The sequence below is a fragment of the Myotis daubentonii genome, chromosome 9, assembly GCF_963259705.1.
Source record: "Myotis daubentonii chromosome 9, mMyoDau2.1, whole genome shotgun sequence".
NCBI classification, from domain to species: domain Eukaryota; kingdom Metazoa; phylum Chordata; class Mammalia; order Chiroptera; family Vespertilionidae; genus Myotis; species Myotis daubentonii.
The window spans coordinates 64,674,313-64,692,911 of record NC_081848.1 but is presented as its reverse complement, the minus strand read 5'-3'; the positions used below and the strand labels follow the sequence as shown (position 1 = coordinate 64,692,911).

The window sequence follows — 18,599 nt, the reverse complement described above, 5'->3', positions numbered from 1 at the left end:
CTTACCAAAGTTAACTATATATAAAAACACTAAACTCTAATCATGCCATATGATCAACTATACTATCAACAGATTCTGCCGGTTGCTAAATCTTCTCTATGGCATCTCTGCCCCACCTGGAATGCTCTTTCTCTTCTCTGCTTATTCAGCACAAATTAATTTTCTCTTACTATCCACAGCACTCATATTCTCTAACTGCAGTTTAGCTTCTATAATTGCACATTATTCTCTACTAGAGGCCCGGTGCACAGGATTCGTGCACTGGTAGGGGTGTGTGGCATGTGGGGATCGGCCTGCTGTGGGAGAGCTGCTCATCCCACTCAGCTAAGCGGCTGTGGACATGCCCTCTGAGTGGCCGCTCCCGCTGTGGGAGAGCACTGCTCCTATGTTGAGCATCTGCCTCCTGGTGGTCAGTGCACATCATAGCAACTGGTTGACCGGTCTTTCTGGTAGTTCCGCTGTTTGGTTGTTGGGCTTTTATTATATAGGATTACTTGCATGTTATTATTATTTCAGGCTGTATGTTTTGCTTCCCTGTTAGCTCCTTGATGATTGATGATGGCTGATGGGTACACAGGCATTCATTATACTAGTCTTTACTTTTGTTTATGTTTGAAATTTTATAATAATACATTAAAAAAAAGACTATGGAGGCCCCCTTATATCTGTAAGGCATTCTTTCAAGTTCTAGCACTGTAAGATTGGTTAAGTTGGTTCATTTCTAAACTTATACCTCTTTTGGTTGAAGAAACAGGATAGAAAATAAAGGTACAATGCTATGCTCAAAGGCTCATGGCCTATCCAATATAACAGTAGATTTCTATAAATTAGTGTACATTATTCAAGATAAAACTGTGACTATTGCTCTGTGGAAAGAAGCACACATAATTCAACTCACTGGTTAATAATTTATATAATCTTAGAAACCTTTGCTTTAATGTTATTGATATAGGATTCCTTGTTAGCATATTTCTGGCAAGAAATGACTGAGGCAGGCTTTCATCAACATTTAATAAAGACAAAGTTAGAATCAACAGTAAAACTTACTATTGCTAGTTTATACTATAAAGTATTAACAACACAAAATGTTAATTAATTTCTAATTCTCTATTCTATTATTTAGATTTCATAAAGGTTGATTGGATTTGATCCATCATTTTACGGAAAATTAATTATTTCAAATACATGCACCACTTTATGCAACCTGCCTGATTTGCATTGAGGAAAATTCAGCAGAAGTAATTGAGGCACAAGCAAATACTGGCACTGACTGAACTCAATTTTCATTCCAAATTTCTGCAAAATCCCAAGGCACAGCAATATCAGATGCAAGGGGGAAAATAAACAAAAGCAATGTGAAAAGGGAACATGAAGAGAGAATATTACAAGAATCAGAGAACAAAGGGATTGCAAAACTATTTTAGTGCCATAGATGAGCAGTGAGGGCTTCATTCAGGCAAGGTGGAATAAGATATCATATGGCATCCTGACAATTGATGTCTTCATTTAAATGTAAGAATTTACATTCTAATTAGAAAGAATTTACATCTTAATCAGAGGCAGCTGTATTATCTTGTTACTGGTTTTTTCAAAGGTAATGAACTAAAGTACTGCTGTGCTTTTTCAACCAGAAACTAAATAGACAGCATCCAGTATTATTTTATAGCTTACCTGCTGTAAGCTGTTATTAATATTTTCAAAGATTAAATCTCTAACTAAAATCTTCAGAATGAAGGTTGTATTTGACATCACTAGAGTAGTATGATAAAGACTTATTTAAAGTATTTAAACAAATCCTTTTCTAACTTGTGTTTTAAATGCACTTATTTATCAAGCTAATAGAAGCCCCTTATGATTTATTAATATAATATTGTTTTCATTTGGGAGGATGTAGAACAGCTATTAAAGCAGATATGTATCATATTCTGGTGAAATCCACTTGTTCTTACATTTACATTTACTAAATACAAAATTTTACCATTTAAAGTGTATGGTTTTTTTTCCTATGACATTTAACAGGGAAAGATAACAAATATGTGTAATAGAATACTATTTTGCTTGTTTTATGCTATTTTGTTACTACCACATTAATAAAGTTTAAATTAATCTTTCACAGATACACACAATTCTGATGGTGCCCAGGAATGCTAGTTAGTGAAATTAAAGGCAATAATACATTCAAATTCAACTTTTCTATTATTCTAGGTTGTTCATGATGATGGCAGCTAGACCTAGGTATTGGTAGTTAGTGATATCTTTGCAAAATCAAGCCATCCGTCATATGAGAATCAGCATGAGCTCACTGACCCATGGCTAAGAAGAAATTGGGCTTGGCCTAAAAGAAATCAAGCAGGAGAAAATTACAAGTGTTAATAAAAATGTAAAATGCCACCTTTGTCCCTAGCACTGTGCATCTTTAGGTTATGGATACTTATTTTCATCAGCTGCATCATTAATATGAATTTGCAATATGAGGCAGTTTTTAATTTGTAGGTTTATGATTTAATTCATTATGTGTTTTTTTATTAAAGTGAAGAGAAAGAAAATAATAAAGACCAAAGTTATAGCTACCAGTCTATTAAATAAATGACTGATATTGTTGATTCAGTCAAAATATTTGATTTAAAAAATTATAGAGAGAGTATAGAATAATTTTGAGATACATACTTATCTTTATCATCATATTGATGTTCTGGATCCGTACATATAAAAGAAAAACAGGTCACATACAAATGTGCTATAGTTTAAGAAAAGGATAACAGAATCATTCCAGGTAGATAAAATGAGATGCAATTAATTTCAAGGTGGCATTTAACTAACCTAGGCCACCTTGATGACAAAGAGGAGATAATTATTAGTTTACTGGTGCTTTTTCTTGTATTTCCACTAAAGACATTTTATAGAGGAAATGACTCAGATGGGCCTGCTTGAATTACTGGCTCTGAAAGATGGCTTTACTAGTATATTGCTGTCAGCCCACTTTTGAAAGGTTTATTTGCCTATAGTTATTCTGTGTATGATTTGTTATGAGGGCACCTAATATCTCCCACATGGTACACACAGTGCCTTCATTTTCAAAAGTATCCCAGATAAAGTTTGTGATTATCCCGAGGTTTAGTGGAATCTGTTTTCTTTCTCATAAAGAATATCTTTTTTTAAAAAGTACATCTTGCTTTTTATTTTTACGTATGGTTCGAGTGTAATATCCCAGAGTGCTGTATCTGCCCTTTCCAGTTTTCTACTTGGTTCATGTTTACTCTAACCATAAACATTCATATTCAATGTAAGAGTATAATAAAGCATAACATACAACTCCTCTTGCTCTATTGCTTGTTCCCTTATCACTTTGGGCTTCTATTACTGCAACTGTTTCCTAAATAGACTTCTTGCTTATAGTTACCTCCATCTAGTTACTCTTTCATTGAACTGATAGTCCAAAGTCCCAGGTTCTAGGCTGCCCTATTAAGCTCTGTTAGTTACATGATATGGAAAAGATATAGATTCTGTCACTGTCTGGGTCTTATTTTTCTTATCTGTAAAATGAAGAGGTGTGAAAAGCTTATTTTAATTATCTCTTTTTACCTAAAATTAAATGGCTCCTTTCTTACTCACTGTGTCTGTCTACTCATTGTGTTTCAGTTATTTCATGCCTATTAACCTGAAATGCATTTTTCACACTGTCCACCCAAATCCTACTCATTTTTCAAGATCCATTTCAAATTTCATCTTCTCCACAATGCTGCTTTGCTAATGCTGGCCAACAATAATTTATTCTCTTTAAGTCATACATTCAACAAATATTTAGTGAGTCCCTACTCCGCATCAGGGTTCTGGGACTGCAAGAAATTTATGAGAGAAACATGGCCATGCACTAAAAGAGCTTACAGTGTAGTGGGAAAGATAAGAAGCTACTAACAAAGATTGTGATAAGTATAAGGAAGGCTGAGGGAGTGTGCACATGTACATTATTTATATAGTATAATCAGAGAAGGCTTCTTTCTTATAGTATTCTTGGTACATAGAAACAACTAATAATTTAATCCATTATTATCTTAAGATGATATTTGACTTATTTTGTGTGTAAATTTTGCTTTCCAAACTAGATTGCAGTAATAATGATAGTTATTGTTGTAACTGAGGATTTAAGATGGGCCAATTATTGTACTGGACAATTCACATGTATTTTATCATTTCATCCTTAGAACAGAGTAGGTATACTCATCATTATCACGTTTTACTCAAGATGAGGAAAAAATCAGACAGTGAGTGGCAAGGCTGGGACTAACATCTATGTCTGAAATGCACTCCTTCTTGGAGACAAGGATCATATTTAGAGATTTGAGTATCAGTTGTTTGCATGTAACAGGCAGTTAACTCATAACACTTTACTTGGTTCTTCCAGTAGATGTTACATTTTCTGGAGGCAATTTCCAGTTCTGAGCATAAACTTAATTGGCCTCTAAAGCTTTTCTTTTCTTTTTAAGATATTCTTATTGATTTCAGAGAGGAAGGGAGAGAGAGAGAAAAATAGAAACACCAATAATGAGAGAGAATCATTGGTTGCCTGCCTCCTGCACACCCTTTACTGGGGATCAAGCCCATGTGCCCTAACCAGGAATCAAACCATGACCTCCTGGTTCATAGGTCAACACTTAATCACTGAGCCACTCTGGCCAGCCTCAAAGATTTCCTCAAAGGTAGAGACCTTTGGATTGAAAATACTGGGCAAAGGAATTTCTCATCTAGTTTCTAACAGTTTTTGATCACCTTATTCCTAACTGGAACCAAATTAGGTATGCATAATGTTTTCCTGTTAAGAACACGTGAATCTTATACCAGCAATTGTCTATTTTAAGTTTATACTCTTTTGCTCAAATTATTTTGACTCAAAAACTAAAAATAGTCAATGGTAAGGATGTACAGATAGGAGAATTGTTGCACACAAGTAGGAAATTTAATAAAATCAATTAATGAAGGAAACCTTTCACAAAGTTGAGTTAGATCTTAGGCATGGTTATTCTAAAAGAGCAGCTTAAAGAAAAAAGCATATTTGATTCAGAATACACTTCAGCATTATTTTTTGTTGTGGCTTTCCCACTGCTGGAAAAAATGAGCATTTCTGAGGGCATTGTATTGAAATATGAGTTCAAATCAGAGCTTAAAAAAGCACCAGTTTATAAATTTGTTGTCTCTCACTTTTACTTGAATGAATTGGTAGCTTTTCTCTTCTGGATCTAGCCAGGTTATAGTAAATGAGTGTTCTATTTACTTAGCTTTATTGAGACATAACTGATGTACAAAAAATGTACACATTTAATGTATAGGGTGGGGCAAAAGTAGGTTTACAATAGTTCATATGTAAAAGAATACAATAAGTAATAAGTAATAATATAAGAATAAACTGTTTTGTGTACTCACAACTATAAGCCTACTTAAAAAAATGTATTTTTATTGATTTCAGAGAGGAAGGGAGAGGGAGAGAGATATAGAAACATCAATGACGAGAGAGAATCATTGGCTGCCTCTTGCATGCCTTCCACTGGGGACTGAGCATGAATTTGGGGCATGTGCCCTTGATCAGAATCTAACCTGGGACCCTTCAGTCCTCAGGCTGACACTCTATCCACTGAGAAAAACCAGCTAGGGCTATAAGCCTACTTTTGCTGAACACTATATACATCTTGGTAAGTTTATATATATGCATATATCCATGATACCATGACCACAATCAAGCACTAAACATACCCATCACCTCCAAAAATTTCCTTGTGTTCTTTCATGTTTATTTATTTTTTGGTGGTGAGAATACTTAATATGCAATCTATCCTGAATATATAACTTATTCATCTTGTATACCAGAAACTTTATATCCACTGAGCTACAATTCCCCACTTCTCCCACTCCCTGGATTCTCGCAAGCACCATTCTATTATCTGCTTCTATGAGTTTCACTATTTTGGATCCCTTACAAGATATTTATATGAAGAGGTTCTTAGTTAAGAAAATTATATGACATTGTCAATAAAAACTTGAAATCTTCATTGCAGATAAACTGAAATGTGGTTAATACACACATGTAGATAACTGAGAACTGGCTTTTAAAATTATGCCTTGAAGTGCACACTGCTAAACTTTTAATATACAAATAGGAATTTACTACGTTAGAAGACTGAAGAACAAAAATAAAATCAGAAAAAACACTCAATGTCTCTTTATAAGCTAGAAAATAGATAAAAGCATCTTTTAACTAAAAAATAAGACCTACCAAATATCTGAAACAAATTTATTCTTTTAATGGTAAAACAAAATACAGGAACAAAGATTTCACCAGTAAATTTAACATATACTGTGAGTCCTGAACAATGCAATTGGATAATAAAAAGAAATAAAATGTATAAATAACAGAAAGGGAGAGACAAATGATCATTATTTGTAGAGAACATGATCATCCACTTGGATTTTATAGGTGAATAGTTTTTTACTGAAGTGAGAAACTATTAGCATTAGTGCGATGACTCAATAAAGTGGATGTACGCAAGATCAACATTTAAGCATCAATACAAAAATGTATTGAAACAAAAAAAAGATCCCATTCACAACAGATAGAAATAAAACCCTCACAAAATATTTAGAAAATAAATCTAATATGAAATGCACAAGATTATGCATTCCTTTTCACATTTATGTACTGAATAGGTGATGGGACTACAAAGATAAAGAAAATAAATGACAAACTGATGGTGTCTGTCCTTACAGAGTTTATAAAGTATAGTGGGTGAAAAACTTCGAAGAATTTACCAGTAAATATAAAAATAATGAACCAATAAGTGCTATGAAGAAGTACATGGTGCCTTGAGGATATATAAGAGGAGAAATTAATTCAGTGAGATAGGTTGTGTTAGGTTTCCCTATGGGAAAAATTATTCTGGAGCCCCAGAAAGCATTATCTAGGTGGAGAATGGAGGGCGGGGGTGGAGAATGGAAAAGGTATTCTAGGAAGACTCAGAATCAAGTGTAAAGACCTTGTGGCAAACGAGAACAATGCCATTTTAAGGAATTAAAACTAAAAAATAAAAGGATATGTGGTAAGCTGTGTAATGCCCTTGCCTACCTGCAAGATGCCCATGTCCTTAATCCCTAGAACTTGTGAATATGTTATGGAGGGTGAAAGGGACTTTTCAGATGGGATTAAGTTAAGGATCCTGAGACTAGGAGATGGTCCTGGACCCAATGTAATCACAAGAATCCTTATGAGAGGAAGGCAGAAGTGTCAAATTCAGAGAGAAGGTGATGTGATGATGGAAGTAGAGGCTGGAGTGATCACCCAGACGCCAAGGAAAGCTGGCAGTCTCTAGAACTGGTAAAGGTAAGATATGGATTCTCCCCCAGAGCCTTCAGAAGAAACTAGCCTTACTGATACTTTGATTTTTATTCTATTAAGACTGACTTTGGACTTCTGATCTCTAAAACTATAATATAAATTTGCGTTATTTTAAATCATAAAATTTATGCTTATTTGGTACAGCAGCAATAAGAAACTCATACAGATTTAATATAAGTTAAAGAAAGTATCAACTATCAAAGTAGAATTGATCATTTTTTACCATGAAATTATATGGCATATATGAAACACAGAATAAATAAAAAATAAATAAAATACATAGAATAAAATACAAATATATGAATCATAGAATAAATAAAATACAGTGTATCTATTTCAAACAGATACACTGTAGAAGAAACTTTCTACAGAATAAAGGGAAGTTTAATAGTGAGTCCATTAAAATTCTCACATTTACAACTTACAAAGATGATTCAATATTTGTTGTATTTAAAAGCTTATTTTCAATAGATTATACCTGCTAAAATGAAGACTCTGACCAGTGGATATCTTCAGTTGAATATCAAGGATATTAGACAGTATTCCTACTAACATGACTTTTAAGGTTTATTTCATACCCGTACTGGTATATACATGAAATTATGTATATTGGTATTAAATATTATGTTACATAAAGAAATACATCATTCAGAAAATTTAAAATGTAGGGTGTCAAACATTTGTAAGGTTTAAACACCACAAAGATTAATTTAATACCTATCTCTTACCTTTAGAGAAATTACTAAATATTTTCATAATGGTACTCTATTTTTTCCTTTGAAAAAATGAAATTAAAAATGACATAGCCACATTATTACTTATAAAGAAATATAACAACTACACTATGATTACAGAGAAATTTTAACATCTGTAATATTGTTTTTGAGAAATGATTAAAATGTCAAATAGATTCTGAATCTGCATATTTCAAGTCTGTATAGCAATAATTTTTAAGTCTATAGTTTCCAGATAAATTAAATATAAGTACATCACATAAAGACTTCGACAGTCTTAATTTTTAGGTATCAGAAAATAAACTTTATGTCATATATCATTGTATATTAAACAATTATAGTGCTTTCTTTCATCTAAATTAGAATTTGTTTAAAAAACAAAAACAGTTTTGTGTCGTCTGTTTGAAGCAACCACATATGGTTTTTAGGTAGTTGAGAAGTTTTTCTATTTCAAACAGATAGAAAAATCCACAACACAAGAACAGGATCTTAAATGTTAAGAGATAATTTGCCTCAAACTAAATGTATTGTTTTTTTTGAATACTCTATTACTGTTGTAAGTAGAACAAATGCACAGATGGCATGGGCCATAAAAATATAATTAAGCTTTACAGTATTGTTCCTATCAGGTTTCAGAAGTGTGCTTTAGCTTAAGTAAGAGTGCTGGATATGTGATTACATATAATATCCCGAATTTTAAGTTTGTGGATAAATATATAAAAAGGTGGTATATTTAGCTGTTTCATATCATTTCCATTTCACCCCACATTCTTGGCCTTCAGTATCAAACAAGTTAAGAATAATTTTAGGAGAGGGTATATTAACTGAGATGAAAAAAACAATTGTACTAATTCTTTTCAATCAGAAAACACTTTGATTTCCTTAAACAATAAACCAATATTTACCACCAGAGATGTCACAGCTTGCTCTAGGGTAACCTAGCTGGATAACCACAGCCAAAGACATTGAGGAGACAAACTTCTGAGACTCCTTTTTGTCTAATTATTATGCTTTTGCACAGGGAAACCACTAATATGAGACTCTGCTCTTTTAGTGTCTCATCAAAGTGATGTGCCCCACGTGACCTCAGTCCACTTGTGATGTGAACTGATCACTTGCTCAAGTTGTTAATCAGGTTGTTTTTGGGACTACAGTTCTTATTTTAAATTCTTTATTAGTTAAGGTATTAAAAATGTGTCCTCATCCCCTCCATTAACCCTCATCCTCCCCCCCTCCCCCATTCATGCTCTCATCCCCCTGTTGTCCATGTCCATTGGTTTGGCTTATATGTGTGCATACAAGTCCTTTGGTTGATCTCTTCCCCTTACCGCCTCCCTCCCCTACTTTCCTTCTGGGGATTGATAGTCTGATTGCTGTTTCTCTGTCTTTGGATCTGTCCCTGTTCATCAGTCTATGTTGTTCTCTATAATCCACAAATGAGTGAGATCATGTGGTATTTATCTTTCTCTGACTGGCTTATTTCACTTAGCATAATGCTCTCCAGTTCCATCCATGCTGTTACAAAAGGCAAGAGTTCTTTCTTTTTTACTGCAGCATAGTATTCCATTGTGTAGATGTACCACAGTTTTCTAATCCACTCATCTGCTGATGGGCACTTAGGCTGTTTCCAAATCTTAGCTATGGTGAATTGTGCTGCTATGAACATAGGGGTGCATATACCCTTTCTGATTGGTGTTTCTGGCTTCTTGGGATATATTCCTAGAAGTGGGATCACTGGGTCAAATGGGAGTTCCATTTTTAGTTTTTTGAGGAAACTCCATACTGTTCTCCACAGTGGCTGCACCAGTCTGCATTCCCACCAGCAGTGAAGAAGGGTTCCTTTTTCTCCACATCCTCTCTAACACTTGTTGTTTGTTGATTTGTTGATGATAGCCATTCTGACAGGTGTGAGATGATACTGCACTGCCGTTTTGATTTGCATCTCTCGTATAATTAGTGACTTTGAGCATGTTTTCCTATGTCTTTTGGCCTTCTGTATGTCCTCTTTCAGAAAGTGTCTATCTAGGTCCGTTGCCCATTTTTTTTTTTATTGGATTGTTTATCTTCCTATTGTTAAGTTTCATGAGTTCCCTGTAAATGTTGGAGATTAAACCCTTAATCGGTGATATCATTGGCAAATATGTTCTCCCATGCAGTGGGTCTTCTTGTTGTTTTGTTGATGGTTTCCTTTGCTGTGCAAAAGCTTTTTATTTTGATGTAGTCCCATTTGTTTATTTTCTTTTTAGTTTCCATTGCCCTAGGAGCATTATCAGAGAAGAAATTCCTCCGGCATATGTTTGCGATTTCGCTGCCTGTGGATTCCTCTAATATTTTTATGGTTTCCCGTCTTACGTTTAAGTCTTTTATCCATTTTGAGTTTATTTTTGTGTATGGTGTGAGTTGGTGGTCTAGTTTCATCTTTTTGCATGTATCTGTCCAATTTCCCAACACCATTTATTGAAGAGACTGTCTTGACTCCATTGCATGCTCTTGCCTCCTTTGTCAAATATTAATTGGGCATAGTGGTTTGGGTCGATTTTTGGGTTCTCTATTCTATTCCATTGATCTATATGTCTGTTCTTGTGCCAGTACCAAGCTGTTTTAAGAACAGTGGCTTTGTAATACAGTTTGGTATCTGGTACTGAAATCCCACCTACTTTGTTCTTCTTTCTCAGGATTGCTGCAGCTATTCGAGGTCTTTTTTTATTCCAGATGAATTTTTGGAGAGTTCTTTCTAGATCTGTGAAGTATGCCGTTGGTAATTTAATGGGGATTGCATTGAATCTATAAATTGCTTTGGGTAGTATGGATATTTTAATTATGTTGCTTCTACCAATCCATGAACACGGTATGTTCTTCCATCTGTTTATGTCTTCCTCTATCTCTTTTTTCAGTGTCCTATAGTTTTTCGCATATAAGTCTTTTACCTCCTTAGTTAAGTTTATTCCTATTTGTCTTAATTTTTTTGGTGCGATGGTAAATGGGATTGCTTTTTTAGTCTCACTTTCTGTAAGTTCACTATTGGTGTAAAGAAATGTCATGGATTTCTTGGCATTAATTTTGTATCCTGCTACATTGCCGAATTCATTTATTAAGTCTAATAATTTTTTGATGGAGTCTTTAGAGTTCTCTATGTACAGTATCATGTCATCTGCAAATAAGGACAGTTTCACTTCTTCTTTTCCAATTTGGATGCCTTTTATTTCTTCTTCTTGTCTGATTGCAACGGCTAGTACTTCCAGTACTATGTTGAACAGGAGTGGTGAGAGGGGGCATCCCTGTCTTGTTCCTGTTTTTAGGGGGAATGGTTTTAGTTTTAGCCCATTGATTATGATGTTGGCTGTGGGTTTGTCATATATGGCTTTTATTATGTTGAGGTATGATCCCTCTATTCCTATCTTACTGAAAGTTTTTATCAAGAAAGGGTGTTGGATTTTGTTAAATGCTTTTTCTGCATCAATTGATATGACTATGTGTTTTTTTTTCTCTCAATTTGTTTATGTGGTGTATTACGTTTATTGATTTGTGGATATTGTACCATCCTTGCATCCCTGGGATAAATTCTACTTGGTCGTGGTGTATGATCTTTCTGATGTACCTGCTGGATCCGATTTGCTAGGATTTTGTTGAGGATTTTGGCATCTATGTTCATGAGGGATATTGGCCTGTAATTCTCTTTCATTGTGTTGTCTTTATCTGGTTTTGGTATTAGGGTGATGCTGGCTTCATAGAATGAGCTTGGAAGTGTTCCTTCCTCTTGACTTTTTTGGAATAGTCTGAGGAGGATAGGTTTTAGTTCTTCCTTGAATGTTTGGTAAAACTCCCCTGTGAAGCCGTCTGGCCCTGGGCTTTTGTTTGCTGGAAGCTTTTTGATTACTGATCCAATTTCCTCCATAGTTATTGGCCTATTGAGATTTTTAGATTCTTCCAGATTAAGTTTTGGTAGGTTGTATTTTTCTAGGAATATGTCCATTTCCTCCAGGTTGTCTAGTTTGTTGGAGTAGAGTTGTTCATAGTATTTTCTAACAATCCTTTGTATTTCTGTGGGGTCTGTTGTTATTTCTCCTCTTTCATTTCTGATTTTGTTTATTTGGGTCCTCTCTCTTTGTTTCTTTGGTGAGCCTTGCTATAGGTTCATCAATCTTGTTTATCCTTTCAAAGAGCCAGCTCGTGGTTTTGATGATCTTTTGTATAGTTTTTTTGGCCTCTATGTTGTTTATCTCTGCTCTGATCTTTATTATTTCCTTCCTTCTGCTTACACTGGCTTTTCTTGTTGCTCTCTTTCTAATGCTTTGAGTTGTAGGGTTAGGTAGCTTATTCTCATTGTTTCTTGTTTCTTGCAGTAGGCTTGTAGAGCTATGAACTTCCCTCTCAAGATTGCTTTCATTGTGTCCCATAGGTTTTGGATTGTTGTGGTCAGTTAATTCCATCTGATCTAGTGATTCATTTAGGATTGATGTTTCTTTGCTGATTTTTTGTTTAGAGGATTTGTCCAATGGTGATAATGGGGTGTTAAAGTCCCCTACTATGATTGTGTTGCTGTCAATCTCTCCCTTGATCTCCTCCAGAGGATTTCTTATGGATTTGGGTGCTCCTATGTTGGGTGCGTATATGTTTACCAGAGTTATTTCTTCTTGTTGGACTGCTCCCTTTAGTATTATGAAGTGGCCTTCCTTATCTATTTTTATGTCCTTCACTTTGAGATCTAATTTGTCAGATATAAGTATTGCTACCCCAGCTTTTTTTCCACTTCCATTCGCCTGAAAAACCTTTTTCCATCCCTTCATCATCAGTCTGTGTGCGTCTTTTTTCTGAGTTGTGTTTCCTGTAGACAGCAGATATATGGGTCATGTTTTCTTATCCACTCAGTTACCCTGTGTCTTTTGATTGGGGCATTTAATCCATTTACATTTAAAGTTATTATTGATAGATACTTGTTGGTCGCCATTTTTATTCTTTACCCCTGTGTTCCTTCTTTGTTTCCTATTTTTTCTTTTTACAGCAGACCCTTTAGCATTTCTTGCATTGCTGGTTTGGTGGTAATAAACTCCTGTAGACCTTTTTTGTCTGTGAAGCTCCTGATTTCACCCTCAATTTTGATTGATAGCCTTGCTGGGTACAGTATTCTTGGATTCAGACCCTTCCTTTGCATGACTTTGTATATTTCATTTCATTCCCTTCTTGCCTGATGTGTTTCTGTTGAGAAAGCAGTTGCTAGTCTGATTGGGGATCCTTTGTAGGTAACTTTCTGTCTCTCACTGGCTGCTTTAAGATTCTTGCTTTGTCGTTGGTGTTTGCCAATTTAATTATAATGTGCCTTGGCACCGGTCTTTTTGGGTTCATTTTGTTTGGGACTCTGTGAGCTTCTTGGATTTGTGTGAGTTTTTTCTTCCCTATATCAGGGAAGTGTTCTGTCATTATTTTTTCAAACAGGTTTTCTATTCCTTGTTCAGTTTCCTCTCCTTCTGGCACCCCTATTATTCAGACATTGTTTCATTTCATGTTGTCCCAGAGTTCTCTTAGGCTCTCCTCCTGCTTTTTAATTTTTTCTTCTAGAAGCTGCTCTGCTTGGGTATTTTTTCCTACCTTGTCTTCTAGCTCACTGATGCGATCCTCTGCTTCTTCTAGTCTACTGTTGATGCTTTCTATTGAGTTCTTTATAGCAGTGATGTCATTTTTCATTTCTTCTTGGTTTTTCTTCATTTCCTTTTGGTTCTTACACATATTGTTGAATTTGTCATCCATTCTTTTCATCCACCTTACGGCCATTTCTCTGAATTCTTTCTCTGACAGGTTGCTTGCCTCCATTGCATCCATTTCATTTACTTCCTTTTCTGGTGATGTTTGTTTTTCTTTCATATGCGGACTGGTTCTTTGTTTCACCATGATCTCTCTTCTCCAGGTTTTTGGTTATGTAGTTCTCTCTCTGCTTTCCATGAGGAGAAGCAGGGTTCCTCTAAGTCCACGTAGTCACGATGCTTGAAATACGTTGTTTCTAGGTTAGTAGCCGGTCTCTGGATGCTGTGTCTTTGGATGTATGCGCTTCCAATAACAGCCACTAAAGATGGCGCCGTCTCCGTGGCTGAGCCGGCGCTCCGGGAGAGATTTCAGCTGCAGTCTCCAACCGTCCCCTTTCTCCGGGAGTCCTCTGTCTTTCCCAGCTGCAAAATGTCTCCCAGGTGAATATCATCTGCTTATTCGGGCTGTATGTTACCCGTTTCAGCTGCTCACCCTTATCTGCTCCGGGATAAGGCACGGGACACGTCTGTCTATACCTCTGCCATTTTCTTCCCCCCTCGTTAATCAGGCTTTTGTACTGTAAAGTCATAATTCTTCCCTTTTTAACTGGCTAGTAGTTTGGAAATACTTTGATAGTCTATCAATATCCTATTCCTCATCAATCCATCAGCCACTTTAGCCTCCATTGACAATTCCTGTCTGACCTTAATACAACTATGATTATCAAATGATGATTTTCTATTTCATAATTCCTCCAGTTTATTCATTGGTATTCTGTATAAAAGAGGTTTCTCTTTTCATCTATCTATCTATATATCTATCTTTCCATTTGTCTCAGTATAGACTCATGGATTTCAATTTTACTGCTATACTTTCTGTGCCCCAGCCCCATAATCAACTATTTTGCCAAAGCCTTCCTTCCCTCACTTTCTTTTCTTTCTTTTTTTTTTTAAATTAGTGGTAAATGATACCTAGAAACCAATGTCTGGGTACTTGGAGAATTCCTTAGGTTGTTATTGCTTCTAAGCTCTCCAGAAAATAAAGCTAAGAATATACGTATGTATATAGTACATATACAACATATAGATGAATCTGTAACTCTTGTTGTATTTATCTGTATACCAGGTACTGGTTAATAATGCAGATTTTGTAATCAAAGAAAACATGATAATTTCAAGAGAAATATCAAAAGTGCTTTATTCAAAGTACTGTCCATCACTAGCTACACATTATCTTTCAGGTAATTTGTGGATACCATCCCAATAGAACTTTTCTTGTTTTGAGACAAACCATTCAGAGACCCAATTTTCCACTTCTTCGTACGTTTTGAAGCGCTGCTCAGAAAGTGGATGTGCCATCGTTCGGAACAACTGGTAATCTGAAGGAGCAAGGTCTGGTGAATATGGCGGGTGGGCTGATACTTCCCAGGCAAGATCTTTTAACATGTCTTTAACTGGTTTTGAAGTGTGTGATGGTGCATTATCATGAAGCAAAATTACTTTGCCATGTCTTCTGGCACATTTTGGTCATTTCACGATCAAAGCATGGTTCAAATTGATTATTTGTTGTCGGTAGCAATCGGTATTAACTGTTTCACCTGGTTTTAGAAGCTCATAATACACCACACCTTCCTGATCCCACCAAATGCAGATCATTGTCTTCTTTCTGAAGCAATTTGGCCTCGCAGTTGATGTTGATGGTTGACCTGGATCAACCCACGATTTTGTGCATTTGGAATTCTCAAAATAAATCCACTTTTCATTGTCAGTCACAATTCGATGCAAAAAAGACTTTTTTTCATGTTGTTGAAGCAACATTTTACTGATGACTTTTCAGTTTGCCATTTGTCTTTCGTTCAGTTGATGTGGCACCCATTTTCCTTCCTTTAAAATCTTTCCCATTGCTTGTAAACAATTGGAAATTGTTTGCTGAGCAATGTTTAATCTTTCTGCAAGTTGTTTTTGAGTTTGACAAGCATCTTAATCCAATAATGCTTGTAATTGTTGGTCTTCAAACATTTTTGGTTGACCTGGATGTTGTCTTTTACATCAAAATCATCACTTTTAAAGTGTTTAAACTAGCGTTCACAAGTATCTTGAGATGGAGCATGTTCACCATAAGCTTCCCGAAGTATACAATCACTGCCAGCAGCACTTTTCTTCAAAATAAAGTTATGAATTAAAACTTCCTGCAAATGCTCTTTTCTTGGTACGAAATTCGACATTTTTAAATGTAAAAATATCTATGTTAACAACTTCAGAAAATTTGAAATATGAAGTTTTGAAACTTGATGTCAATACAACAAAATAGCATACATATCAAATCGCATAAATATCAACATATGTGTAACTCCATCTATTGAAAAAAATCTGCATTATTAACTGGTACACCTGGTATGTGTGTGAGCATGTGTGAGTGGTGTAGACCCATGAGCAGTTGTGTGTATTTTTTCTAAAATTATCTCTTTCAAATGTCAAGCAATATTTTCCAGTTTAGCAGACCAAAATTTTTATACACTATATTCACATGCAACATGTATTTTGATCTTAACCCCTTTTAACCTTAGTCTTGTAAGACTGAGAAGTATTGGTCTTTTATTTTGCCTTCTTACAGCAACCACCTTGTCCTCATTCCATTTCCATCATTGCATTAACAAAGAAAATTCTGTTAGAGTTAGAGAATTGAATAGGAAGAAACATAGGAACACATTATTTAAATTTTCCTATGAATACAGCAATGCTATTACAAGTATATGTACACAAAATGTATATTTTTTGTTAATTCCCAATACAAAATTATAAAAATATTTTTAAAATATGTTTTTATTGAATATTTTAGAAGGAGAGGGGAGAGAGAGAGAGAGAGAGAGAGAGAGAGAGTGAGAGAGAGAAAGAGAGAAACATTTTTGTGAGATAGAAACATCAATCAGTTGTCTCCTGTACACACCCTCACTGGGGACTAAAATCACAACCTGCGTACATGCCCTGACTGGGAATTGAACCAGCAACTTTTCAGTGCATAGGCCAAGGCTCAACCAACTAAGCTACACTGACCTGGGCTGGAAATATATTTTAACTATTTTCAAACATATAGTTGAGAATAATAAATAATTCAGAGATAAAGGGTTTATCTAAAATAGGCTTAGGGAACCAAAATTTATCAATTGAACACAAATATGTGTTTAAAGTTTCAAATTTAAGTATGCTATGCATATTTTATACTGAATTAAACTAACAAGCCGCCCCCCGCTACAGCTGGGAAGGTTGAACAACAGTATTCAAATCTGATGTAGATATAACAGCTGTTCAAATGCAAAGGAGTATTTTACTTGAAAATGTGACCATTTAGTTCTGTTAAATATAAACTACTATTCTGGCCATGAATGCTTTATTTCCCCCCCAAAAAAAATCCTTAAAATGTTTACTTCCTAATATGTAGTAGAATCACTATTGAAATTCAATGGTTTTTCTTCTTGAACTTAACTTTTTATGTCCCAACTTCCTAAAAAACGGAATAGAATAATTCTCTTCTAACCTCATCTCCCATCTTCCGCACTCCATTCACGTCATTAGCTGCTCATGACAATACAAAAATAATATAATTAATAACTGGAAGAGTGGTACTGCTTTTGAAGGAGCACTGATTAATTGTACTTAAATTCCTAATTTTTGACAGAAACAAATTCAGACATTTTAAATTATAGACAGTAATTCCATCATGGCTACACTGTGTACATGTTAAATTATGAGTTGCATAACTACAATTCTCAAGGATAAAACAAAGAAATAAAATTCTAAAGTTTCCAAGACTAACTACAAATATACTTAATTTAAAGAATGTCATCAACATTAAAAGTACATTGGCTTATTTGTAAATGAAGGAGGTCATACATTACTCAACTTCTTGAGACATGGGAAAAAGTGAGATGATTTTAAAGAAATTATTTCCCAAGAGACAACTCCTTAATCTGTTATCCAAAGGAAAACATAACTTCTTCCTCCATTATACTTCAGAAACTGAGAAGAAAGCTCTGATACAGAGAAACTTTCTTTCTTAATCTTTATTGTTGAGAGCATTAAAGATGTCCCCCTTTCCCCTCCAGTGTCCCCTCCACAGGTTCCTGCCTGGCCCCAGGCCTTTCATCACCTTATGTTTTCAACAGAATGAAGACACAAGCTATGCACAGAGGCATTATCATCCTATGGAAAGGGAAACAAAGATCCAGACATAGATAACTCTTCCAAAGTCATATGGAAGTCCAAGGCTGCTTCTCAACAAGAAACCAGTTTCTATCAGCATGTTACATCCTTTGAGCGGGGAGTAGAGTCTAGGTCTCTACTAAATATAGTTCCCTAATAAATATAGGGAACTTGCCACATGTCAGAAACTCTGGTAGGCTATGGGATTCAATGATGAACAAGACATTTGTGGTCTCTGTGTTTAGCGAACTGAGCATGTAGAAGGAGATGAGAAAAGTAATTGCAATGCAGTATGGTTACCACTATGTTGAAGTAAAGGATGCTATGAAAGAACAAATAAGGGATGGATCAGAGAAGCCCCAAAGGGGGCAGTGACATTTGATGTAGCCTGAAGAATAAATGAAAGTTAGCTTGGTTGACATGACTGGTAGGTGATGGAGGAGCAGTTAGATGGAGAGTTCTAATCACAGGCAACTCTATGCGTGAATATACTTTTGAGGAATTGAAGAATTTAAGGATAGCACAAGAAAATTCCTCTTTTGCTAA

The 18,599-nt window shown here is 35.2% G+C and overlaps 1 protein-coding gene across 2 annotated transcripts in view; it reads right to left on the bottom strand.

Moving 5' to 3' along the window:
- ELP4 (elongator acetyltransferase complex subunit 4) overlaps nucleotides 1–18,599 on the bottom strand; it is a 176,652-nt gene that overhangs the window by 55,916 nt on the left and 102,137 nt on the right. The window contains exon 10 of one of the 2 annotated variants that reach the window (XM_059709199.1): nucleotides 2,708–2,737. The exons of the other annotated variant lie outside the window; for it this stretch is intronic. Coding sequence (XP_059565182.1) covers nucleotides 2,723–2,737 — 15 coding nt within the window. The 3' untranslated portion in view covers nucleotides 2,708–2,722. Of the gene's footprint in view, nucleotides 1–2,707; nucleotides 2,738–18,599 lie in introns of those variants that run through there. 2 annotated transcript variants of the gene reach the window in all.